A 26,215-nucleotide genomic window follows, 5' to 3' on the forward strand; every position below is an offset into this window, starting at 1 on the left:
AATCTCCAGGTCCCAAATCATTTCCAAAGAAACCTTAAACAGCTAAAATTGAGCGGGGATTTTGGTAGACGTGATCCTGCAACCAACTGATCAGATCTAAGCTCTGCAGTCCTGCAACACCAGTCATGAATGATGGTGGACAATTAACTGAAGGAGGAGGCTCCCCAAATATCCCGATGTTCAATGATGGGAGAGCCCAGCACATTACTGCAAAAGACAAGGCTGAGGCATTTGCCAAGTAGGTGAGGCCTCCTCAAGTTTTCAGGATACAGCAAAGGCTTTGGTCCTGGCAGATATAGTGACATCTTGTGCTCCAGAATTACTCCTGTCACAAGCGATTGTGTTCCAGTACAGCTGCAACATTGGCATCTACCCGGCAATGTGCAAAATTGCCCAAAGAGGCACTGTACACAAAAAGCAGGGCAAATCGAACCTGGCCAATTACTGACACCTGGCTACTCTCGATCATGAGTAAACTGATAGAAGGGGCCATCAACAGCGGTATCGAGCAGCACTTGCTAAGCAATAACCTCATTTACACTCAATTTTTGTTCTGCCAGGATCACTAAGCTTCTGACTTCATTACAGCCTTAGTCCAAGCATGGACAGAAGAGCTGAACTTGAGGTATGGTGACATCCATCTCCTACAAGCGAGGATCTAACCATCATCCTATAGCATTCAATGGCATTACCATCGCTGAATCCCCCACAATCAACATCCTGGGGGTTACCATTGATCAGAAACTGAACTGGACTAGCCACATTAATACTGTGGCTACAGTGCAGGTAAAAGGCTAGGAATGCCTGTGGCGAGTAACTCACGTCCTGACCCCAAAAGCCTGTCCACCATGTAAAGGCACAAGTCAGGAGTGTGATGGAATGCTCTACACTTACCTGGATGAGTGCAGCTCCAACAACAGTCAAGAAGATTGACACCGTCCAGGACCAAGCAGCCCAGTTGATTGCTCCTCCTTCCATATACATTCAAACTCTCCACCACCGATGAACAGTGGCAGTCGTGTGTACCATCTACAAGATGCACTGCAGTAACTCACCAAAGTTCCTTAGCCAGCACCTTACAAACTCACGATCACTACCACCTAGAAGGACAAGAGCAGCAGATACCTGGGAACCCCACCACCTGGAGGTTCCCCTCCAAGTCATTCACCATCCTGACTTAGCGCTGTTCCTTCACTCTTGCTGGGACAAAATCCTGGAACTCCCTCCCCAACAGCACAGTGGGTGTACCTACACCTCAAGAACTGCAGTGGTTCACGAAGGCAGTTTACCACCACCTTCTGAAAGGCACCTAGGGCTGGGCAATAAACGTTGGCCCACATCCTGCAAAAAAAATGAATTAAAAAAAAGTCACACGCCATCTTCTCTTGGAAATATATCGCCGCTCCTTCACTGTCGCTGGGGCAACATCTTGGAATTCCCACCCTAACAGCACTGCAGGTGTACCTACACCTTAGGTACTGCAGTTGTTCAAGAAGGCATCTCACCACCACCTTCTGAAGGGCAGATAGGGATGGGTAATAAATGCTGGCCTAACCAGTGATGCCCACATTTTAAAATTAATTTTTAAATATCAGCGACTACCCTTGACATGTAGACAGCATTTGACCGAGTTTGGTTTCGAGGAGTCCTAGCTAAACTGGAGCCAGTGGGAATTGGGGCAAAAATAAATGCAAATTACTGCGGATGCTGGAATTTGAAACCAAAGAGAAAATGCTGTAAAATCTCAGCAGGTCTGGCAGCATCTGTAGGGAGAGAAAAGAGTTAACGTTTCGAGTCCAATGACTCTGGTGACTGAACAGGTAGACGAGGGTAGAGCAGTTGATGTGGTGTATATGGATTTCAGTAAAGCGTTTGATAAGGTTCCCCACGGTCGGCTATTGCAGAAAATACGGAGGCTGGGGATTGAGGGTGATTTAGAGATGTGGATCAGAAATTGGCTAGTTGAAAGAAGACAGAGAGTGGTGGTTGATGGGAAATGTTCAGAATGGAGTTCAGTTACGAGTGGCGTACCACAAGGATCTGTTCTGGGGCTGTTGCTGTTTGCCATTTTTATAAATGACCTAGAGGAGGGCGCAGAAGGATGGGTGAGTAAATTTGCAGACGACACTAAAGTCGGTGGAGTTGTAGACAGTGCGGAAGGATGTTGCAGGTTACAGAGGGACATAGATAAGCTGCAGAGCTGGGCTGAGAGGTGGCAAATGGAGTTTAATGTGGAGAAGTGTGAGGTGATTCACTTTGGAAAGAATAACAGAAATGCGGAATATTTGGCTAATGGTAAAATTCTTGGTAGTGTGGATGAGCAGAGGGATCTCTGTGTCCATGTACATAGATCCCTGAAAATTGCCACCCAGGTTGATAGGGTTGTGAAGAAGGCCTATGGTGTGTTGGCCTTTATTGGTAGAGGGATTGAGTTCCGGAGCCATGAGGTCATGCTGCAGTTGTACAAAACTCTAGTACGACCGCATTTGGAGTATTGCGTACAGTTCTGGTCGCCTCATTATAGGAAGGACGTGGAAGCTTTGGAACGGGTGCAGAGGAGATTTACCAGGATGTTGCCTGGCATGGAGGGAAAATCTTATGAGGAAAGGCTGATGGACTTGAGGTTGTTTTCGTTAGAGAGAAGAAGGTTAAGAGGTGACTTAATAGAGGCAAACAAAATGATCAGAGGGTTAGATAGGGTGGACAGCGAGAGCCTTCTCCCGCGGATGGAGGTGGCTAGCACGAGGGGACATAGCCTTAAATTGAGGGGTAATAGATATAGGACAGAGGTCAGAGGTGGGTTTTTTACGCAAAGAGTGGTGAGGCCGTGGAATGCCCTACCTGCAACAGTAGTGAACACGCCAACATTGAGGGCATTTAAAAATTTATTGGATAAGCATATGGATGATAAGGGCATAGTGTAGGTTAGATGTCCTTTAGATTTTTTCCATGTCGGTGCAACATCGAGGGCCGAAGGGCCTGTACTGCGCTGTATCGTTCTATGTTCTATGTGCAGACTCCGCACAGACAGTGACCCAAGCCGGGAATCGAACCATCGGCAGCTTTTTTCTGTCCACCAATAATCCCGGTGTCGGGCAATCGAGTACTGGCAGTCCACCTCTAGAATGGCGTCCACCAGTCTCTGCCCCTCCAACTACCAAGATGAACACGCTTTATAAGAGATCCCCTTCCTCCTCCTCCCCCCCCCCCACCCCCCCAAACACCCCACCACCAATTAGACTGCCTCATTTCTATTGAACTCGACAAACTCTCCAAGGGCAGAGGACATCCGTTCAAAAAATCCGTATTCCATGAGCAACGCCATGTGCAACCTCCATGGGGGTCGCTGAGAGCTGCCCAGCTCCAATATCAAGTCCACAAAATGTGGAACCTGATCCGATATCACAATCGCCGAGTGCCCTACCCACTTCACCCCAGCGAGAAGAGACCTTTCCACCACGAACAAATCAATCCCGGAGTAATCCCGATAGATGTGGGCAGGAAAAAAAAAATTCCTTATTCCTCGATAACTTAAATCTCCACCACCCCCAACAAAAAACAATAACTCCTTCGCCATCCCAGAAGGACTCCGAGACTCGACCTGTCCAACCCGCCTGCAACTATGTTTGTAGAATAGAAACCTCGATTCATAGAATTTACAGTGCAGAAGGAGGCCATTCGACCCATCGAGTCTGCACTGGCCCTTGGAAGGAGCACTCTACTTAAGCCCACAGCTCCACCCTATACCTGTAACCCAGTAACCCCACCGTAACTTTTTGGACACTAAGGACAGTTTAATTTAGCATGGCCAATCCACCTAACGTGCACATCTTTGGACTGTGGGAAGAAACCGGAGCACCCGGAGGAAGCCCGCGTAGACACGGGGAGAACGAGCATACTCCGATACTCCGCACAGACAGTTACCCAAGACGGGAATCGAACCTGGGACCCTGGAGCTGTGAAGCAACAGTGCTAACCACTGTGCCGCCGTGCCGCCCTTGTCTTTGATTTTCCGGTGGAGATGGATCTCCTGTAGGAAAACCACATCCACCATCAGAATTCTCAGATCCGCAAACACCTGGGACCTTTTTACAGGGCTATTCAACCCCCTCACATTCCAAGTTATCAACCAGACAGGGGGTCTCTGACTTCCCCCGACCCAAGAGCAACCATATCCATCCTGCGAGGCAATCCAGTAATGCCCCACCAAAGATGCCCCCACATTCCCAATCAAGCCAGTCCAATAATAAAGGAACCGTCACTGTCAGCAATCAGGCCGCCCCTCCCTCATACCCTGTCCCAGCTCCACCCCACCCAGAAAACCAAACCACCAACAGAGAAACAAAAGCCCTCCCACCCCACCAAAACCATCCAGAAACAAAAAGCCCCAATCGCGGGGAATTTATTCCACCCAACCACAACAATTTTCTCCAAGATAATCAGTCAGAAGCCGGGTAGAAAAGGCCAAAACAATGTACTGTGGTGGGAGCCACCGTGTGTATGACTACTCCCACACAGCCACCATCGGCAGACTAAATTGATAGTTGATGAATGTAGTATATTTGGACTTTCAGAAGGCGTTTGATAAAAGTCCCCCACAGAAGGTTAATTAGCAAATAAAAGTGCGTGAGATGACATGAAAATCGCTTATTGTCACGAGTAGGGTTCAATGAAGTTACTGTGAAAAGCCCCTAGTCGCCACATTCCGGAGCCTGTTCGGGGAGGCTGTTACGGGAATCGAACCATGCTGCTGGCCTGCCTTGGTCTGCTTTCAAAGCCAGCTATTTAGCCCAGTGTGCTAAACAGCCCATCATAAAGATTATATTAAAAATAAATAACCTTTATTGTCACAAGTAGGCTTACATTAACACAGCAATGAAGTTACTGTGAAAAGCTTGTTCTGCATGTTTAAAGCAGAGATTGATAGATTTCTGATCAACAATAAGGTAAAGGGTTATGGGGATAGTGGGTGTAAAAGGCATTAAAGTGTCCGATTAGCCACGATCGGGTTGAATAGCAGACCAGGCTCGATGCGATGGGCTGAATAGCCTTATCCTGTCCCAGTGTTCCTCCAAACCTCACTGTCTTGGAAATATACTGCCGTTCCTTCACTGTCACTGGGTCAAATTCCTGGAATTTCCTCCCTAAAGCACTGTCTGTGTACATACACCATATGGACTCTGGTTCTGGGGCTGGTTTAGCTCACTGGGCTAAATCTCTGGCTTTTAAAGCAGGCCAGCAGCACGGTTCGATTCCTGTACCAGCCTCCCCGGACAGGCGCCGGAATGTGGCGACTAGGGGCGTTTCACAGTAACTTCATTGAAGCCTACTCGTGACAATAAGCGATTTTCATTTCATTGTCAAGAAGGCAGCTCACCACCACCGTCTCGCGGGCAATTAGGGATGGGCAATGAATGTTGATCTAGCCAGCAACACCCACAACAAATTGAAAAAGGTTGGTGGGATGGCTGGGGGTGCGGGAAAGAAAAACAAAACAGTGGCTGCAAAGTAAATCAGGGCCTGTGCATCTTTTTCTTTGCGTCTGAGTGATCTCCTTCTGCTGAATGTCTTGATTGCTGGCCAGCCAGCGACGCCCACAGCCAGCGACGCCCACAGCCAGCGACGCCCACAGCCAGCGACGCCCGCAGCCAGCGACGCCCGCAGCCAGCGACGCCCGCAGCCAGCGACGCCCGCAGCCAGCGACGCCCGCAGCCAGCGACGCCCGCAGCCAGCGACGCCCGCAGCCAGCGACGCCCGCAGCCAGCGACGCCCACAGCCAGCGACGCCCACAGCCAGCGACGCCCGCATACCATGAATGAATTTTTAAAAAATGTAATTTGGAGACTAAAATTATGATTTTGAAACGTGCAGTTCAAAGTTGAAAGACTGATTGAGCAATGCACAGTTTAACCTGCTCCAGATACCCCCACCCCCAGTGCAAATATCTGTTTGTTTCTGTTACTTACACGAACACTTGTTGAATTAAAGACCTTCTATATCTATAATTTACAAATATTTTCCTCTATTGAAGAAAAGGCAAGACAGTTATCCTATTTACGTACAAATTGTAGAGAGGAAAAGGTCTGGTCAATACAATATTCAGCCCACTAACATGTCAGGAACAGTTGCGCATCCACATTGGCCTCCAGTTCAGCCGCTGTGCCTGATGCCTTTCCAGTCAGCAGGAGGAGCATCAGTGAAGTTTAAAAGTTACATAGAATGTGTACATTTTATTTGTTCTGCATTGTATTGCAGAACAAATAAACACAGCCTTCTGATAAACTATAAATTCACAAAAATAAACGTTAAGCCATAGAATATATTTCAAAATGAAACCAAACAGATTTCTGATCAGTCTTCCATTCCAGTGACCTTGAGTAAAATGTGATCTGCTGAAATGCCAAGCCTTATTCTTGTCACCACTAACTCCTTGTGTGTTACAGGTCCACTATCTCGTGACGACTCTTATGGACCGTCCCCTGTGAGTGGTGGAGCACCTTCACCACCATTGATGATGGATCTCCCGATACGGCCTCCCTCTGTGAATGCAGGCCGTGGATTCCCACGTGATCGGGGTGATGGAGGTAGGCAGGAAATGTTTGTACAGGTTTGTTAGAACAGTTCTTGCTCAAGTTCTAAACTTGTAAATGTATATAAACTGTTAATAACTGGCTTCTGATCAATCACTTTCAGGCATGCGGGTTCCTCCAGGTGCTCTTGTTCCTCGTGAATGGATTGGTCCTGGCCCAGACCGACTGGGACCATCTTCTGATCAAGGATCACCCCCACCACAGTGGGATAGACGACCCGGTAATGTTACAGAAACGCACGTATTCTATTTTCTGCTGCTCCAGTATATGACAAATTAATCTGATTATTATTAAAGGGGTTATTTTCACAATGGCAAGGTGTAACTAGTGAAGTGCTGTAAGAACATAAGGGAAAATGCTGGAAAATCTCAGCAAGTCTGGCAGCATCTGTAGGGAGAGAAAAGAGCTAACGTTTCGAGTCCGATGACTCTTTGTCAAAGCTCAGGATGAAATGAAACTGGGGACAGGGACAGCTTTGAGAGAGAGTAAGACGGTGCTGCTGGAGAGAAATGTCGAGTGTCTTCATGTGGCGCCGCATGGCACTGAGTGTGGCTTTCAGGATGCGGCGAGAGCAGCGGTTGGCAGAATGTTGTATATCCTGGAGGTACCTGTAATCCTGGAGATTACATGCAGGGTGGAATTTAAGTTGAAATCCCCGTGGGGTAAGACAAAGACAGTCACTGAGGAAGGAAATATGGCTGTGGAAGCGAGTCTTGGTAAATACCTTGTCCAACACTAAGAGAGAAATGGAAAGCAGTGAAGTAGGATAGTGAGGTAGGGACTTATGGAAATCCTGTCGGAGAGAAGAGCAGTACTTCTTCAGGGTAGGCATTCCTGGAAGAGAGGTGGCAGTGAGTTAAACACTGGAGAAAAGCAAATTACTGCGGATGCTGGAATCTGAAACGAAAGGGAAAATGCTGGAAAATCTCAGCAAGCCTGGCAGCATCTGTAGGGAGAGAAAAGAGCTAATGTTTCGAGTCCGATGACTCCTTGTCAAAGCTAACAGACAGAGAAAGTGGGAAATGTTTATACTGTGGAGTGAGAATGAAAGATGAGTTACATTCTATGTAACTTTTAAGAGTCATAGCCATGGAAACCCAGGGAAACCGGGTGCTATTGGCCACAGATACCAAGGGGAAAGAGTGTTAATGGCAGTCCCCAGAGAGGACAAAAGATGTGAAAGGTCAAACCGCAGGGAAACTAACATCAGAGGATGAACTGTAGGTGTGGGGGGAGGGGAAGGGGGAAGCAAAGAGGAGAAAGGTGCAGGAAAGGTGGATAAGATTGGGGGGGGGGGGGGAAATTAAATGTATATTAAGAAAGAGAGAAATGGTAAAAGACAGTTAAAATGAAATGAAAACAAATGGGTCGAGGTGGGGCTGATCATCTGAAGTTGTTGAATTCGATGTTCAGGCCGGAAGATGAGATGTTGTTCCTCCAGTTTGCGTTGCGCTTCACTGGAACATTGCAGCAGGGTGTTGTGTTAAAATGGCAAGCAACAGGAAGGTCAGGATCCTGAATGCGCACAGACCGAAGATGCTCAGCAAAGCGATCACCCAGTCTGTGTTTGGTGTCTCCGATATAGAGGAGACCACATTGGAAGCAGCGAATGCAGTAGATCAAATTGGAGGAGATGCAAGTGAAACGCTGCTTAACCTGGAATGAGTGTTTTGGGCCTGGAACGTTAAGCATGGAAGAGGTAAAGGGGCAGGTGTTACACCTTCTGCGATTGCATGGGAAGGTGCCATGGGTGATGGGAGAGGTACTGGTATGGTGGAGGAGTGGACTAGATTGTCTCGGAGGGAACGGTCTCTGCGGAATGCTGACAGAGGGAGTGAAGGGAAGATGTGTTTGGTGGTGACATCACGCTGAAGTTGGCGAAAATGGCAGAGGATTATGCTTTGCATACGGAGGCTGGTGGGATGAAATGTGAAATGAGGGGGACTCTATCCTTCTTCTGGGAGGGAGTGGAGGGGGCGAGGGTAGTGGCGCGGGAGATGGACCGCACACTGTTGAGGGCCCTGTCCACAACTGTAGGTAGGTCGAGGAAGAAGGAACACATTTTTGAAATACCATTTTGGAAAGTGGCATCGTCGGAACAAATGCGACAGAGGCAAAGGAGTTGAGAGAAAGGGATGGAGTCCTTAAAGGGTGTAGGGTGTGAAGAGCTGTAGTCCAGATAGCTGAGGGAGTCCGTGGGCTTGTAGTGGATAGTCTATTGCCGGAAATGGAGACAGACAGATCAAGGAAGGGAAGGGATGTGTCTGAGATGGACCAGGTGAAAGTGATGGAGGGGTGGAAACTGGAAGCGAAGTTGATGAATTTTTCCAGTTCCGGGCAAGAGCTTTTCTCAAGTGCTGCAAGAATCTACACTTGGCCAACATTCAATGCTGATGATAGAAAGCTAGGTGGGAAAGTAAACTTTGAGGAGGATGTAAGGCTGTAAAGGGATACAGGCACGTTGGGATTACACAAGAAGGTGGTAGGTGGAATATATTGTGGGGAAACGTGAAGTTATCCACTTTGATAGAAAGAATGGAAAAGCAGAATATTAAAAGTTGAGAGATTAATAAAACTAGTGAGAGACTAGTAAATATTAGAATTCAAAGGATTGCATTGGATTATATAGAAACAGACAGTTCGGTCCAACCTCCTGAATCGCCCATGGTAGGCATTTATTTCCTTCACCCTGATATGCTTGTCCAGCATCCCTTTAAATGTATCTATATTATTTGCTTCAGAGAGTTCCATATTCTCGCTACTCTTTAGGTTAAAAAAAAGGTTTCCTCGTTCTTGGTAGCTATCTTCTGTTGATGACCTGTAGTAATGCTCTTCGCCTCAAGGAAACATTCCCTCTTACAAGTTTGAACAAAACATTTCATAATGTTTAAAACCCACTATTAGCTCACCCCCTCAACATTTTCTCAAGAGAGAGGCCTCGCATGTTATTTCTTTAATGATGTATCACATTTTTCTGACATCATCCTTGTAAATCTTCTCTGTATCCTCTCCCGTGCCTCTATATTCTTTTTATAATAAGGCTACAAGAACTGCATGTCAATCATTTCAGTCCCAGGGCATTGCTGTAAGAGTTCCTCAGGGAATGTACTGGGCCCAACTATCTTCAGCTACATCATCAATGGCCTTCCCTCCATCATAATGTCAGAAGTGAGCATATTCGCTGATGACTGCACAATGTTCAGCACCATTCGCAACTCCTCAGACTAAAACAGTCCGTGTCCATATGCAGCAAGACCTGGACAAGTAACATTCGTACCTGGCACTTCAACGACCATCTCCTTCAAGAGATAACTTAACTATTTCCTCATGACATTCAATGGAATTACTATCATTGAATATTCCACTATAAACATCCTGGCAGGTTACCGGTGTTCAAAAGCTGAACTGGACCAACCATATAAATACTAAGGCTACTTGAGCAGGTCAGAGGCTGGGAATTCTGCGGCGAGTTACTTGCCTTGAGATGCCCAAAGTCTGTCCACCATCTATCTGCAAGCCAGAAGTCAAGAGTATGATAGAATGTTCTCCACTTGCCTGGATCAACACAGCTCCAGCAACACCAGAACCTTGACACCATCCATGGCAAAGTAACCCACTTGATTGGCATGCCATCCACCACCTTCAATAATCACTCTCTTCATCACCAACACACAGTAGAGGCAGTTTGTATCATCTATAAGATGCACTGCAGCTCCTTTGACAGCACCTTCCAAACCCGTGACCTCTACCTTTGTGAAGGACATGGGGGGCTGATGCATGGGAACACCACCTGCAGCCACACACCTTCTTAACTTGAAACTAGGTCACAATTCCTTCACTCACTGGGTCAAAATCCTGGAACTCCCTTCCTAATCACACTGTGTGTGTATCTACTACATGGTCTGCAGTGGTTCAAGGTGACTCACCAGCCACCTTGAGCAATTATGCAATAAAAAGGCTGGCCTAGCCAGTGACACCCATGTCCCATAAAAATACTGAGGAATATGGAGCGGCACGGTAGCACAGTGGTTGGCACTTCTGCCTCACAGTTCCAGGGACCCGGGCTCAATTTCAGCCTCGGGTGACTGGGTTCCTCCGGGTGCTCCGGTTTCATAGCACAGTCTAAAGTTGTGCAGGTGAGGTGGATTGGCCATGATCAATTGTCCCTTAGTGTCCAAAAAGGTTAGAGATAGAGAAATAAAGCACAGAACAGGCCCTTCGGCCCACGATGTTGCGCTGAACTTTGTCCTAGGTTAATCATAGAATTTTGGACAATTTTTCATGGCCAATCCACCCAACCTGCACATCTTTGGACTGTGGGAGGAAACCGGAGTACCCGGAGGAAACCCACGCAGTCACGGGGAGGATGTGCAGACTCCACACAGACAGTGACCCAAGTCGAAATCGAACTTGGGACCCTGGAGCTGTGAAGCAATTGTGCTATCCACAATGCTACCGTGCTGCCCTTAAGAAGTTAACCTACACTCCATTATTCTACCCTAATCCAAGTACCTATCCAATAGCCGCTTGAAGGTCCCTAACTTTTCCGACTCAACTACTACCACAGGCAGTGCATTCCATGCCCCCACTACTCTCTGGGTAAAGAACCTACCTCTGACATCCCCTCTATATCTTCCACCATTTATCTTAAATTTATGTCCCCTTGTAATGGTGTGTTCCACCCGGGGAAAAAGTCTCTGACTGTCTACTCTTGTCTATTCCCCTGATCATCTTATAAACCTCTATCAAGTCGCCCCTCATCCTTCTCCGTTCTAATGAGAAAAGGCCTAGCACCCTCAACCTTTCCTCATATGACCTACTCTCCATTCCAGGCAACATCCTGGTAAATCTCCTTTGCACCTTTTCCAAAGCTTCCACATCCTTCCTAAAATGAGGTGACCAGAACTGCACACAGTACTCCAAATGTGGCCTGACCAAGGTTTTGTACAGCTGCATCATCACCTCACGGCTCTTAAATTCAATCCCTCTGCTAATGAACGCTAGCACACCATAGGCCTTCTTCACAGCTCTATCCACTTGAGTGGCAACTTTCAAAGAACTATGAACATAGACCCCAAGATCTCTCTGCTCCTCCACATTGCCAAGAACCCTACCATTAACCCTGTATTCCGCATTCAGATTTGTCCTTCCAAAATGGACAACCTCACACTTGTCAGGGTTAAACTCCATCTGCCACTTCTCAGCCCAGCTCTGCATTCTATCTATGTCTCTTTGAAGCCGACAACAGCCCTCCTCACTATCCACAACTCCACCAATCTTCGTATCATCTGCAAATTTACTGACCCACCCTTCAACTCCCTCATCCAAGTCGTTAATGAAAATCACAAACAGCAGAGGACCCAGAACTGATCCCTGCGGTACGCCACTGATAACTGGGCTCCAGGCTGAATATTTGCCATCCACCACCACTCTCTGTCTTCTATCGGTTAGCCAGTTTGTTATCCAACTGGCCAAATTTCCCACTATCCCATGCCTCCTTACTTTCTGCATAAGCCTACCATGGGGAACCTTATCAAATGCCTTACTAAAATCCATGTACACTACATCCACTGCTTTACCTTCATCCACATGCTTGGTCACCTCCTCAAAGAATTCAATAAGACTTGTAAGGCAAGACCTACCCCTCACAAATCCGTGCTGACTATCCCTAATCAAGCAATGCCTTTCCAGATGCTCAGAAATCCTATCCCTCAGTACCCTTTCCATTACTTTGCCTACCACCGAAGTAAGACTAACTGGCCTGTAATTCCCAGGGTTATCCCTATTCCCTTTTTTGAACAGGGGCACGACATTCGCCACTCTCCAATCCTCTGGTACCACCCCTGTTGACAACGAGGACGAAAAGATCATTGCCAACGGATCTGCAATTTCATTTCTTGCTTCCCATAGAATCCTTGGATATATCCCGTCAGGCCCGGGGGACTTGTCTATCCTCAAGTTTTTCAAAACGCGCAACACATCTTCCTTCCTGACAAGTATCTCCTCAAGCTTATCAGTCTGCTTCACGCTGTCCTCTCCAACAATATGGCCCCTCTCGTTTGTAAATACTGAAGAAAAATACTTGTTCAAGACCTCCTATCTCTTCAGACTCAATACACAATCTCCCGCTACTGTCCTTAATCGGACCTACCCTCGCTCTAGTCATTCTCATATTTCTCACATATGTGTAAAAGGCCTTGGGGTTTTCCTTGATCCTACCCGCCAAAGATTTTTCATGCCCTCTCTTAGCTCTCCTAATCCCTTTCTTCAGTTCCCTCCTGGCTATCTTGTACCCCTCCAGCGCCCTGTCTGAACCTTGTTTCTTCAGCCTTACATAAGTCTCCTTCTTCCTCTTAACAAGACATTCAACCTCTCTTGTCAACCATGGTTCCCTCACTCGACCATCTCTTCCCTGCCTGACAGGGACATACATATCAAAGACACGCAGTACCTGTTCCTTGAACAAGTTCCACATTTCACTTGTGTCCTTCCCTGACAGCCTATGTTCCCACCTTCTGCACTTCAATTCTTGTCTGACAGCATTGTATTTACCCTTCCCCCAATTATAAACCTTGCCCTGTTGCTCGCACCTATCCCTCTCCATTACTAAAGTGAAAGTCACAGAATTGTGGTCACTACCTCCAAAATGCTCCCCCACTAACAAATCTATCACCTGCCCTGGTTCATTACCAAGTACTAAATCCAATATGGCCTCCCCTCTGGTCGGACAATCTACATACTGTGTTAGAAAAGCTTCCTGGACACACTGCACAAACACTACCCCATCCAAACTATTTGATCTAAAGAGTTTCCACTCAATGTTTGGGAAGTTGAAGTCGCCCATGACTACTACCCTGTGACTTCTGCACCTTTCCAAAATCTGTTTCCCAATCTGTTACTCCACATTTCTGCTGCTATTGGGGGGCCTATAGAAAACTCCTAACAAGGCGACTGCTCCTTTCCTATTTCTAACTTCAACCCATATTACCTCAGTAGGCAGATCCCCCTCGAACTGCCTTTCTGCAGCTGTTATACTATCTCTAATTAACAATGCCACCCCCCCCCCCCCCCCCCCACCTCTTTTACCATCCTCCCTAATCTTGTTGAAACATCTATAACCAGGGACCTCCAACAACCATTTCTGCCCCTCTTCTATCCAAGTTTCCGTGATGGCCACCACATCGTAGTCCCAAGTACAGATCCATGCCTTAAGTTCACCCACCTTATTCCTTAGGTGGGGTTACTGGGTTAAGCGGATAGTGTGGGGCCTGACCCAAGGTAGGGTACCGTTCCAAAGGGGCGGTGCAGACGTAAGGAGCCGAATAGCCTCCTTCTGCACTGTAGGGATTCTATTAGAACATAGAACAGTACAGCACAGAACAGGCCCTTCGGCCCTCGATGTTGTGCCGAGCAATGATCACCCTGCTCAAACCCACCTATCCACCCTAACCCAACCCCCCCCCCCCCAAAACCTAACTTTTTTTTTAGGACACTACGGGCAATTTATCATGGCCAATCCACCTAACCCGCACATCTTTGGACTGTGGGAGGAAACCGGAGCACCCGGAGGAAACCCACGCACGCACGGGGAGGATGTGCAGACTCCGCACAGACAGTGACCCAGCCGGGAATCGAACCTGGGACCCTGGAGCTGTGAAGCATTTATGCTAACCACCATGCTACCGTGCTGCCCCCATGTCTATGAAGAATGGGTGGGAAAGTGTTGAAGTAGAATTTCAATCATATTGAATGGTGAAGCAGGCTGAAGGAGCTGCTCACTCATATTATGTCCTCTGATTAATTGGTTTTTAATGTTGCTCTTTCAGGTCCAGTGGATGGCTATTCTGCCCCACGGAGACCACCTTCAGAATCGGGTGTAATGTCTGGACGTACTTCTGGTCCGGGTGAAATCCGTGGGCTTCCACCTCCTAATAGGACAGGTAAATATTAAAATTGTAACTTTAATCAACTTGATTCAAACTAAAACATGGCCTGGGATTGGTTCCATTAATGAATGATTTTTGTTACAATCATGTTACAGACGGAAATATAAACACCCATTTTTAACCATTAGAACCGTACCACAAGATGTTGCGCACACAACAAATAGTGGAAACTCTCAGCAGGTCTGACAGCATCTCAAACAGCATCTCCACAGATACCATCAGACCTGCTCAGATTCTCCAATATTATCTGTTTTTGTTCCAAGTTCCAGTGTCTGCAGTAATTTGCTTTTACCGCAAGATTTCACCTTTTTAAAGAAAACCCAAATGTTATTGTATATAGAACAAATTAAACCAACACAATTGAGTTAACACCGTAGCATATTTCAATGTATGCCAGGCACTAAGTTTACTACTTCTCTCTGCCCCCCCCCCCCCCCCCCAAGAATTTTCTTAAATGTTCCAATATCTTTGCTCCGGTAGGGAATAGACATGCGTATGCCATAGTCCTTTGAAAACCACAATATCTTTAATTCTCCTTAGCTCCAGCTATTCCCAGGTAAAACTTGCAGTTGCCATATCTTAACTGTTCTTGTTGCTTTTTAACACTCCCAAGCTAATCTGCTTGTGGTTTTCTTTGCCACAATATTCAGTGGGGACCATTGTGGATTATTCCACTAGTTTTAACTAGACAAACTTCTGGTTTCTGTTCCCTTAAAATTCAAACTGAGATTAAGCCTAACCGCATTCCACATGGTGAAAGATAAATTTAGATTCTTGCTCTGCTTACAGCACAAGGTTAGCTTACTATAATTTGCTTTGACTACCTCTTGGTGAGCTGCAAACACACCAGATCCAAACTGTAGCAACTACTTTGAAGACTCTGCTCCTCTTTACACCCCCTCAAACAAACCTCCGGTTCAGTTTCTATTTCCTCAGAAACTGGAGAGTCGGTTTCCGTACTATGTCCCTTTGTTGTTTCCATTTCACTTTCTGTTTTCAGTTAGGTGCTGCATTGTTTAAAGTTCCTCCACTTGCTGTTTAATAGCGCTATCACTTTTATTCCGATCTATTCAGTAAACCTCCTTGTTTATGTTGCATTCACATGCGAGGAGGGATTATCCGCGCGGCCCGTCGGGTGTTCTGCAGAGGCAGCCGCCATTAGCCGGCGGCAGGATCTTTGGTCCTGCCGTTATCAGTGGGGTTTCCCATGGATTGCACTCCTGTTCACTGGGAAATCCGCGAGGGGGGTGCGCCATTAACAGGACCACTCGATCCTGCCGGAAAATTCATGCCGAAGCGTTTACCGGTTTTAAATTAGGCTGCAGTTTTCTGCAGAAAAAACTTTTAATTCATAAAACTGCATAGGTATATTCAAAAATACATAAATAATTAACTAGATAGTCGCAACATTATTTCCAAAGAAACCATCTTTTGTTTAAATCATGATCTCAGTCTTGTGGATCTAGGAACGTCTGACAGGATATCAGAGTATTCAAGCAAGTAGTCATGCATGTTTGCCCACTAGTGCAGAAAGGGTGAACTCCCAACCCATCAGAACTCTCCTTTTACTCCACACTGCAATTTTGTTACTATTCACCACTGATCTCCTTGTTGTTGAGCCATATAATCCTGGTTAGGTACAGTCCCTGCCCTATGCTGAATCAGCTGATCACAAATAGCATGAGATCAAATGGATTGGAAATCTCCATATGCTAGGTGTTGAAACTGGAAACCACATGCATGCAGATATTAGGTGAGGAGAGCAATGGAGTGCCTCACAGTGGGGGAAAAAAAGAATGGTCAGTTTGCTGAGGTATCGACCAGTCGCTAATGCCTGTAGGTTCTGAGAACTCAACACTTTCAAGCGGCAAGGAGAAAACAAAGCACAACCTTGTTCACATTCTCAAATTACCTCTCAGCCAGTGATTAACTTTGATATCCAGTCAAGGGCAGCACGGTGGCGTAGTGGTTAGCACTGCTGCCTCACGGCGCCGAGGTCCCAGGTTCGATCCCGCCTCTGGGTCACTGTCAGTATGGAGTTTCTGTAGCACTTGGGGCGAAGGTTATCAGTGGATATGGGGATGGACGGACGCGTGATTAGGCTATTGAGTTGGATGATAAACCATGATCATAGAATCATAGAATTTACAGTTCAGAATCATAATAAATGGTAGTGCACGTTGAAGGGTCAGATGGCCTCCTGCTTCTATTTTCTATGTTTATGTATAGCTACTGGTTTCTACATTGTTCAAAAACGAAATATGGAAACAGACGTAGAAAAGAGGAGCAGGAGGAGTCCATTCAGCCCTTTGAGCTTGCTCCCCCATTCATTATGATCCCGCCTTCCCTCCCATATCTCTTGATCTCTTTAGCCCCAAGAGCTGTATCTAATTCCTTCTTGAAATTACATGTTTTAGCCTCAACTACTTTCTGTGGTAGTGAATTCCACAGATTCACCTCTCTCTGGGTGAAGAAATTTCTCCTCACCTCAGTCCTAAATTTCTCCTCATCGTATCCTCAAACTATGCACTCTCCCACCATTGGGAACATTCTTTCTGAAACTATAGTCTAATCCTGTTTATGTTTATGTATAGCTACTGGTTTTTACATTGTTTATAAGATTTTTTAAAAAATGTGTCCTTGGGATGGTGGGCGTCACTGGCTTGGCCAGCATTTGTTGCCCATCCCTAATTGCCCTTGAACTGAGTGGCTTGCTAGGCCATTTCAGTGAGGGGCAGTAGGTCTGGAGTCTGCAGTAGGACCGGGTAAGGATGGTGGATTTCCTTCTCTGAAGGACATTAGTTTTTACGACAATTGGAAATGCTTTCATGGTCATCGTTAGATTTAATTCTAGATTTTTTATTATTGAATTCAAATTTCACCATCTGCCTTGGTGGGATTCGAACCCGGGACCCCAGAGCATACCCTGGGTTTCTTGATTACTAACGGAGTGATAATACCTCTAGGCCATCGCCTCCCCTCTAATTCTTCTAAACTCCAATGACTATAATCCTAACTGACTTAATCTCTCCTTCATAAGTCAGTCCTGCCATCTCAGGAATCAGCCTGGTAAACTTTCGCTGCACTCCCTCTATAGCAAGAACATCCTTCCTCAGATAAGGACACCAAAACTGCACACAGTATTGCAGGTGTGGCCTCACCAACGCCCTGTACAATTGCAGTAAAACAGCCTTTTCTGTTATTCATATCCTCTCACTATGAACGGCAAGATATCATTTGCCGCCATTACTGCCTGCTGTACCTCTATGCTTTTTGCCACCAAAGTGGATATTCTCACATTTATCCACGTTATACTGCATCTGCCATGCATGTGCCAACTCACTCAGCCTGTCCCAATCCCACTGAAACATCTCCTCACAGCTCACCCTCCCACCCAACTTTGTATTATCTGCAAATTTGGAGATAATACATTTAGTTCCCTCGTCCAAATCATTAATGTATAATGTGAACAGAGGCGGTGCAGTGGTTAGCACTGCTGCATCATGGTGCCAAGGACCCTGTTTCGATCCCGGCCCCAAGACACTGTCCGTGTGGAGTTTGGACATTCTCCCTGTGTTTGCGTGGGTCTCACCCCCACAACCCAAAGATGTGCAGGCCAGGTGGATTGGCCATGCTAAATTGCCCTTTATTGGGAAAAATATTTAAGGTAAAGAAAATGTGCAAACATCCACGTACATTCAATACTTCAGTCGTAACCTACTGCACAAACCCGCTCCTCTCCCACCGGTACTACCCGCCAATTTATCCCCCCCCTCCCCCTGCTGACGCTCACTCTCCCGCAAAGAAGTCAATAAATGGTTGCCACCTTCGGGCGAACCCCTGTACAGATCCCCTCAAGACGAACTTAATTTTTTCCATACCCAGGAAACTCGACATGTCTGCAAGCCACAACTCAGTCTTCGGGGGCTTTGAGTCCCTCCACGCCAATAGTATTCGTTGACGGGCTATCAGGGAAGCAAAGGCCAAAACATCGACCTCTTTCTCCCCCTGGACTCCCGGGTCTTCCGAAACCCCAAAAATTGCCACCCCTGGACCCATCGCCACCCTTGTTTTTAGCACCCGGGACACGACGCCCGCAAATCCCTCCCAGTACCCCCTAAACTTAGGGCATGCCCAAAACATGTGAACGTGGTTCGCTGGTCCTCCTGCGCACCTAGCGCATTTGTCCTCTATCCCAAAGAATTTGCTCATCCGAGCCACCGTCATGTGGGCCCGGTGAACGACCTTAAATTGAATCAGGCTGAGCCTGGCACATGTTGCGGTAGAATTTACCCTACTCAGGGCCACAGCCCGTCCTCCATTTCCCCGCCTAGCTCCTGCTCCCATCTGATTTTCAGTTCCTCCGTCTGGGACCCTTCCTCCCTCATGAGCACCTTATAAATATCAGAGACTCTACCCTCCCCTTCTTCCCCCCTGGAGACTATTCTGTCTTGGATCCCCATTGGCGGGAGGCGTGGGAAGGATGGGACCTGTCTACGGACAAAGTCCCGCAACTGTAGGTACCTAAAATCATTTCCCCTTACCAGACCAAATTTCTCCTCCAAGCTCCTCAAACTCGCAAAACTCCCTTCCAGGAACATATCACCCACCAGGGGCAGCGCGGTAGCATGGTGGTTAGCATAAATGCTTCACAGCTCCAGGGTCCCAGGTTCGATTCCCGGCTGGGTCACTGTCTGTGTGGAGTCTGCACGTCCTCCCCGTGTGTGCGTGGGTTTCCTCCGGGTGCTCCGGTTTCCTCCCACAGTCCAAAGATGTGCGGGTTAGGTGGATTGGCCATGCTAAATTGCCTGTAGTGTAAGGTTAATGGGGGGATTGTTGGGTTACGGGTATAGGGTGGATACGTGGGTTTGAGTAGGGTGATCATTGCTCGGCACAACATCGAGGGCCGAAGGGCCTGTTCTGTGCTGTACTGTTCTATTCTCCCTACCCCTGCCCGCCGCCATGCTCTAAACCCCCCATCCATACTCCCAGGGGCAAACCGATGGTTGTCGCAGATTGGTTGCCCAAACCGACGCCCCCATCTCCCTTACATGCCTCCTCCACTGGCCCCATATCCGCAGGGTCGCTACCACTACCGGGCTGGTGGAGTACCTGGCCGGTGGCAGCGGTAGAGGAGCCGTGACCAGGGCTGCCAAGCTGGATCCCCTGCACGAAGCCGCCTCCACCCGCTCCCAGATAGACCCCGTACCCACCATCCACTTCCTTATCATAGCGATGTTGGTCACCCAGTAATAATTAATCAAACCCGGCAAAGCCAGCCCTCCTTCGCTGCAGTTCCTCTCCAGCATCGCCGTCTTCACCCGCGGGGATTTGAAATGAAATGAAATGAAAATCGCTTATTGTCACGAATAGGCTTCAATGAAGTTACTGTGAAAAGCAGCCCAGACAAAGCTCATGATCATCCTGTTAACTCTTTTGAAGAAGGACTGTGGGACAAAGATCGGGGGGGCACTGAAAAACAAACAGGAATCTAGGGAGGATTGTCATCTTTACAGTCTGCACCCTCCCTGCCAGCGACAGCGGGAGTGCATCCCATCTCCGAAACTCTCCCTTCATTTGCTCCACCACCCTGGCCAAATTTAACTTGTGCAACCTGCCCCAGTCTCGCGCCACCTGGATTCCCAAGTACCGGAAATTTTCTTCAACCAGCCTAAATGGTAGCCCCCTCAATCTGTTCTCCTGACCCCTTGCCTGTACCACAAACATTTCACTCTTGGCCATATTCAATTTGTATCCTGAAAACTGGCCGAACTTCCTCAACATTCCCAGTATACTTCCCATCCCGGCCACTGGGTCCGATACGTACAGGAGCAGGTTGTCCGCATAAAGACAGACCCTATGTTCTACCCCGCACCTCACCATCCCCTTCCATCCCTCTGCGGCTCTCAGCGCAATCGCCAGCGGCACTATGGCCAGTGCAAACAGCAGCGGGGAGAGCGGGCAGCCCTGCCTAGTCCCTCGGTACAGCCTAAAGTACTCTGACACTTCTCTGTTAGTCCTGACGCTGGCCTTTGGGGCCTGATATAATAATTTGATCCAATTCACCAGTCCCTCCCCGAACCCAAACCGTCCGAGCACCTCCCATAGATAGTCCCACTCCACCCGGTCAAAGGCCTTCTCGGCATCCATCGCCACCACTACCTCCACCTCCCTGCCCGCCGGGGGCATCATTAAGTAATCTTCTCAGGTTGGCCGCCAGCTGCCTACCTTTCACGAACCCAGTTTGATCCTCCCCAATCACCTCCGGTACACAGTCCTCCATTCTACCCGCCAGTACCTTTGCCAGGAGCTTGGTGTCAGCCTTAATCAGGGAGATTGGCCTGTAGGACCCGCACGCCTCCGGGTCTTTACCCCGCTTCAATATCAGAGATATGGTGGCTTGTGACATTGTCGGCGGCAGGGTCCCTCTGTCCCTTGCCTCATTAAAAACCCTCACCAAGACCGGGCCCACCAGCTCAGAGAACTTCCTATAAAACTCTACTGGGTATCCATCCGGCCCCGGGGCTTTCCCCGACTGCATGGCCTTTAGGCCCCCCAATACCTCCTCCACTCTCATCGGGGCCCCCAGCTCATCCACTCGCCCCCCACCAACTGTTGGGAATGTTAACCCGTCCAGAAACCTTTTCATCTCCTCCGGTTCTTCCAGCGGCTCCGAAGTATACAGCTTGCGATAGAAGTCCCGGAATACCTTATTCAATCCTGCTGGGTCCTCTACTTTGCGCCCCTCCCCATCCATCACTCTACTTATTTCCCTGGCCGCCTCCCTCTTCCTGAGTTGCTGCGCTAACAGTCTGCTAGCCTTTTCCCCATACTCGTACACCACTCCCCTCGCCTTCCTAAGCTGTTCCACGATCCTGCTCGTGGATAGTGCCCCCAGTTCCGCCTGTCGTCTCTGCCTCTCCCTGAGTAAAACCTCCCCCGGGGACTCCGCGTGTTCTTCATCTATCCGCCCCATTTCCCTGACCAATCTAACTATCTCTGCCCGGTCTGCCTTGGCATTGTGGGCCCCAATTGAAATCGGCTCCCCCCCCCCCCCCCGCACTACTGCCTTTAGCGCCTCCCACAGGGTCGCCACTGAGACCTCCCCCGTGTCATTCACCTGCAAGTAATTTTGCATACACCTCCGAAGCCTCTCTCAGATCCCCTCCTCCGACAGCAGTCCCACATCTAGCCTCCATTGTGGGCGTTGGTAGTTCGCCCCCCCGATCTGCAGGTCTACCCAGTGCGGGCATGATCTGAGATAGTAATTGCCGAATATTCCGTGTTCGTTACCTCCCCCATACAGTCCCTGCTTAGTACAAAGAAATCTATCCTAGAATATACTTTATGGACGTGCGAGTAAAACGAGTAGCCCCTTCCTGTCCGGCTGTCTGGCTCTCCAGGGGTCCACTGCCCCCATTTGCTCCAGAAATCCTTTCAGCTCCCTTGCCATTGCTGGGAGTCTACCCGTTCTGGGACATGACCGATCCAGAGCCGGATCAAGACCCCCCCCCCCCCCCCCCCCCCCCCCCGTTATTAGCCTGCGAGAGTCCAGGTCAGGGATCTTCCCCAGCACTCTTTTAATGAAGTCCACGTCATCCCAGTTCGGGGCATATATATTCATCAGCACCACTCTTCTCCCCTCCAGTCTGCCCCGTACCATCAGGTATCTGCCCCCCCCCCCCCCCCCGCTGTCTGCGGCTATGCCCTCTGCCTCAAATTGCACCCGCTTGTTGATCATGATTGCCACCCCCCTGGACTTGGAGTCCAAGTCCGAGTGGAAGACCTGGCTAATCCAGCCCTTCCTTAGCCTGGTCTGGTCAGACACTTTCAGACGTGTTTCCTGCAACATAATTACGTCCGCCCTCAGAGCCCGCAAGTGCGCGAACACCCACGCCCTCATAACCAGCCCATCCAGTCCCCTGATGTTCCAGGTGATCAGCCTGGTTGGGGGGCACAACCCCCCCCACCCCGCCGGTCAGCCATAGCCTTTCTCGGGCCGGCCCCCGGCCTGTGCACCGCGCCATTCTTGGCCCGCCACTTGGCTGCCTCCACCCTCGACCTCCTTTCCAGTGCCTATTTCAAGTCCCTCCCACGTCAGCAGAACAACCCCCCCACCCTAACAACATCCCCCGGCACCCCCACCCCTGCCATCCACTGGCTGCGATCTCTCTCCCCCCCCCCCCCCCCCCCCCCCACCTGACTCCCTTGACTAGCCAATCTGCTAGCCCGGTGACTCATCACTCCGGCGCCCTCCTGCCTCATTCCCATTGTTTCCCCGTCCTTATCCCCACTCCCCGGCGCCCCATCCCCCTCTCCAACCCCCTGGAGCAAACTCACTGGCACAGGAAGGCATGGACATCAACAAAACAAAAACCCCCCAACCCACGTCCTTGGCCCCCCCCTTAGTTACCGTGCCGGCTCCAGTGTCCTCCGCGAGCCACACAAAAAGTCAGAATCCACCCGAAAAGGGAAAAAGAGGAAAAAACAAAAAACAGACCAATGTCCATGAACAAAGGAAAGAATCCCAAATGTTCCGCTTGGCACCTTTGACCCAGCAAACCGTTGAGCAGCAGTCCAGGCCCATTCGGCGTATCTTCCCACGATAGTCCTCGGGCCCTAATTTGCGCCTGTGGGGGCTCTTTTCGGGACCAGCCCCTGATCCCTCTCAAAGTCCATCGCCTCTTCAGGCTCGGAGAAGTAGTGGTGTTGACCCTGGTGCGTGACCCATAGACGAGCCGGGAACAGCAGACCAAACTTCACGTGCTTCTTGAACAGCACCTCCTTGACATTCTTAAAGGCTGCTTGCCGCCGAGCCACCTCCTGGCTTAGGTCCTGGTAAATGCGGAGAACACTGTTGTTCCACGCGCTGCTCCTGGCGCTCTTTGCCCACTGCAGCACCCGCTCTTTGTCCACGAACCCGTGGAACCTAATCACCATCGGGCGGGGGGGACCGCCCGGCCGCCCCTGCCTCGCCTGCACTCTGTATGCCCCGCCTGCACTCTGTATGCCCCCTCCAGCTCTGGTGGTCGCGGAAAGGCTTCGGCCCCCATCAGCTGCTTCACTAGGTCTGCTACAAACGCTGCGGCATCAGCTCGCTCAGCCCCCTCCGGGAGGCCTACCATCCTCAGGTTGTTCCTGCGGGCTCTATTCTCCAGCTCCTCCACTCTGTCTAGCAGTCTTCTCTGCCGCTTCAGCCCGTCAACGTCTAACGCCGCAACCGTCTGCGCATCCACCTACTCCTCCACAGCCTCTCCCAGCTCCTTAACTTTAACATATTGCGCATCCAGCCTTTGGTTTAGCTGAGCCACTGCCTTCTGAAGTGGGTCCAAGCTGTCCCGCTTCGGCGACTCAAAACTGGATTTCATTACCTGGAGCATGTTATCCAGCGCCAGCTGGATTGCTGAGTCCGGGGTCCGTGTGTCCGCCACCTTAGGTTCCAGGTAAGTTTCTTCAGCTCCTTGTCTTTGTCCCTTTTTCTCTCTTTTCTTCTGCCTCCTGGAATCCCGCTGTTCCATGTGCCGTAACCCGCTCCTCAGCCCTTTCACTACCGCCTTCCTTCAGTTCCGTGGTCCCGCTATCGCGGGGAATCAGCCCCTAACGCCCGCCGGAGTGAGAGTCCGCCGAATGTGCAGCTCACTCGGACATCGTCGCCACCAGATGTCCTATATGTTATTTTATTTAAACTAAGTGAAAATGTCATAGGGTCACACAGTAGGCCATTCAACCTATTGTTCTTGTTCCAGCTATTTGAAAGAGCTGCTCGCTTACTTCCACTCCGCGTTGTTCCCCTCAGCCTGTAAATTTCTGCTTTTTAAGTATGGATATCCAATTTTCCTCAAAGTTCCATTGATAACAAATCGTGAAACAAAAAAATTATCCTAATCTCATCTCCAGATATTTTACTAATTATTCTTAAATCTGAGCTGTCATAAAAATGGGTTCTCCCATCCGCTTGATAAAATCGCTGTGATTTTGAACACTTGAACTGAATATACTCATAACCTGAGGAATCTTAAAATAAATTTCATCTCCTTCAACAGAAATGGGCCTGGGAGGACCAGCACAACCGGCAAGTGGGCCAAGGACATCTTCACCAAATTTGGCCGAAAGTGCAATGGTAAGATTTGCTTTCTTGGGTGGATTCTCCCGAATCAGCAAGGTGGCCCGACAGTTGTGGAATTCTCCGCACTTCAGGGGCTAGGCCGGCGCCAGAGGGGTTGGCACCATGCCAGCTGGCGGCGAAGGGACTGCGCGAGTTAGCGCATGCGCAGAACCGCTGCCGTGGTTCGACACATGCGCAGGGGTTTGTCATCTCCGTGCTGGCCATGGTGGAGCCATACAGGATCCGGTGCAGAAGGAAAAAGTGTCCCCACGGCACAGGCCCGCCCGCAGATTGGTGGGCGCCAATCGTGGGCCAGGCCACCGTGCCCCCCCCCGGGGCTGGATCCCCTCGCGTCTCCCCGAGGACCGCACGAGCCGGCCTACCAGCCAGGTCCTGCCGTGTGGGACCATGTCCAATCCACGCCGGCGGGACTGGCCAGAAACTGACCGCCGCTCGGCCTATCGGGGCCCGGAGAATTGCCAGGGGGGTCGCTGCCAACGGCCCCCGACATGCGTGGCGTGATCCCCGCCCCCGACCGAAATCCGGCGCCGGAGAATACGGCAGCCTGTGTTGGAGTGGCGGGGCAGAATCCCGCCTCTTATGTTCTTTTCTCAGCTCCTGTGAGGGACACCCACTTTAAAATATGTGGTTTTCCATAGATTTTATAGAATTTACAGTGCAGAAGGAGGCCATTCGGCCCATCAAGTCTACACCGGTCCCTGAAAGAGCACCCTACCTAAGCCCACACCTCCAGACTATCTCCATAACCCAGCAACCCTGCCTAACCTTTTGGATACTACAGGGCAATTTAGCATGGCCAATCCACCTAATCCACACATCTTTGGACTGTGGGAGGAAACTGGAGCACTCGGAGGAAAGAGTCATCATGAAGCGGCACTTAACTCAGCAATAAGCTGCTCACTGCGGCTCAGTTGGGGATCCACTAGGGTCACTCAGCTCCTGACCTCATTGAATTAAAGTATTGATCCAAACATTGACAAAAGAGCTGAACTCGAGAGGTGACATTGACTGCCCTTGGCATCAAGGATCCATAAGACATAGGAGTAGGCCATTCTGCTCCGCCATTCAAAGAGATCATAACTGAGCTGATGATTTTCAACTCCACTTTCTCGCCGTATCCCCATAAACACTCGAGTCCCTTACTGATTAAACATTTGTCTATCTCAGACGTCAACATATTTAACGACCTAACCTCAACAGCTCCCTGCGGTAAAGAATTCCAAAGATTCACTACCCGCAGAAGAAATTCCCCCTCATCTCTGTCTTAAATGGGCGCCACTTTACTCTGAGATTGTGTCATATGTCCTAGACTCTCCCACAAGAGGAAACAACCTTTTAACATCTACCCTGTCAGACCCCCGCAGAATCCTATATGTCTCAATAATGTCACCTCTCAATCCTCTGCACTCCAATGAGTACAGTCCCAACCTACCCAATCTCTCCTCACGAACATTCTCTGCCAGTATATCTGTCGTTGGATAAGGGGACCAAAACTGTTCACAGTATTCCTGATGCGGTCTAACGCCTGTCTTGTAGTTTTAGCAAGACATTCC

General features: G+C 49.2%; 1 protein-coding gene across 1 annotated transcript in view; it reads left to right on the forward strand.

Moving 5' to 3' along the window:
• The window catches only part of mia3 (MIA SH3 domain ER export factor 3), a 198,645-nt gene that overhangs the window by 165,788 nt on the left and 6,642 nt on the right, over nucleotides 1–26,215 (forward strand). The window contains exons 24-27 of the mRNA XM_038798968.1: nucleotides 6,444–6,584; nucleotides 6,694–6,810; nucleotides 14,417–14,530; nucleotides 24,580–24,656. Of these exons, the coding sequence (XP_038654896.1) occupies nucleotides 6,444–6,584; nucleotides 6,694–6,810; nucleotides 14,417–14,530; nucleotides 24,580–24,656 (449 nt within the window). The remainder of the gene's footprint in view (nucleotides 1–6,443; nucleotides 6,585–6,693; nucleotides 6,811–14,416; nucleotides 14,531–24,579; nucleotides 24,657–26,215) is intronic.

Source organism: Scyliorhinus canicula, chromosome 6 (assembly GCF_902713615.1).
Source record: "Scyliorhinus canicula chromosome 6, sScyCan1.1, whole genome shotgun sequence".
NCBI classification, from domain to species: domain Eukaryota; kingdom Metazoa; phylum Chordata; class Chondrichthyes; order Carcharhiniformes; family Scyliorhinidae; genus Scyliorhinus; species Scyliorhinus canicula.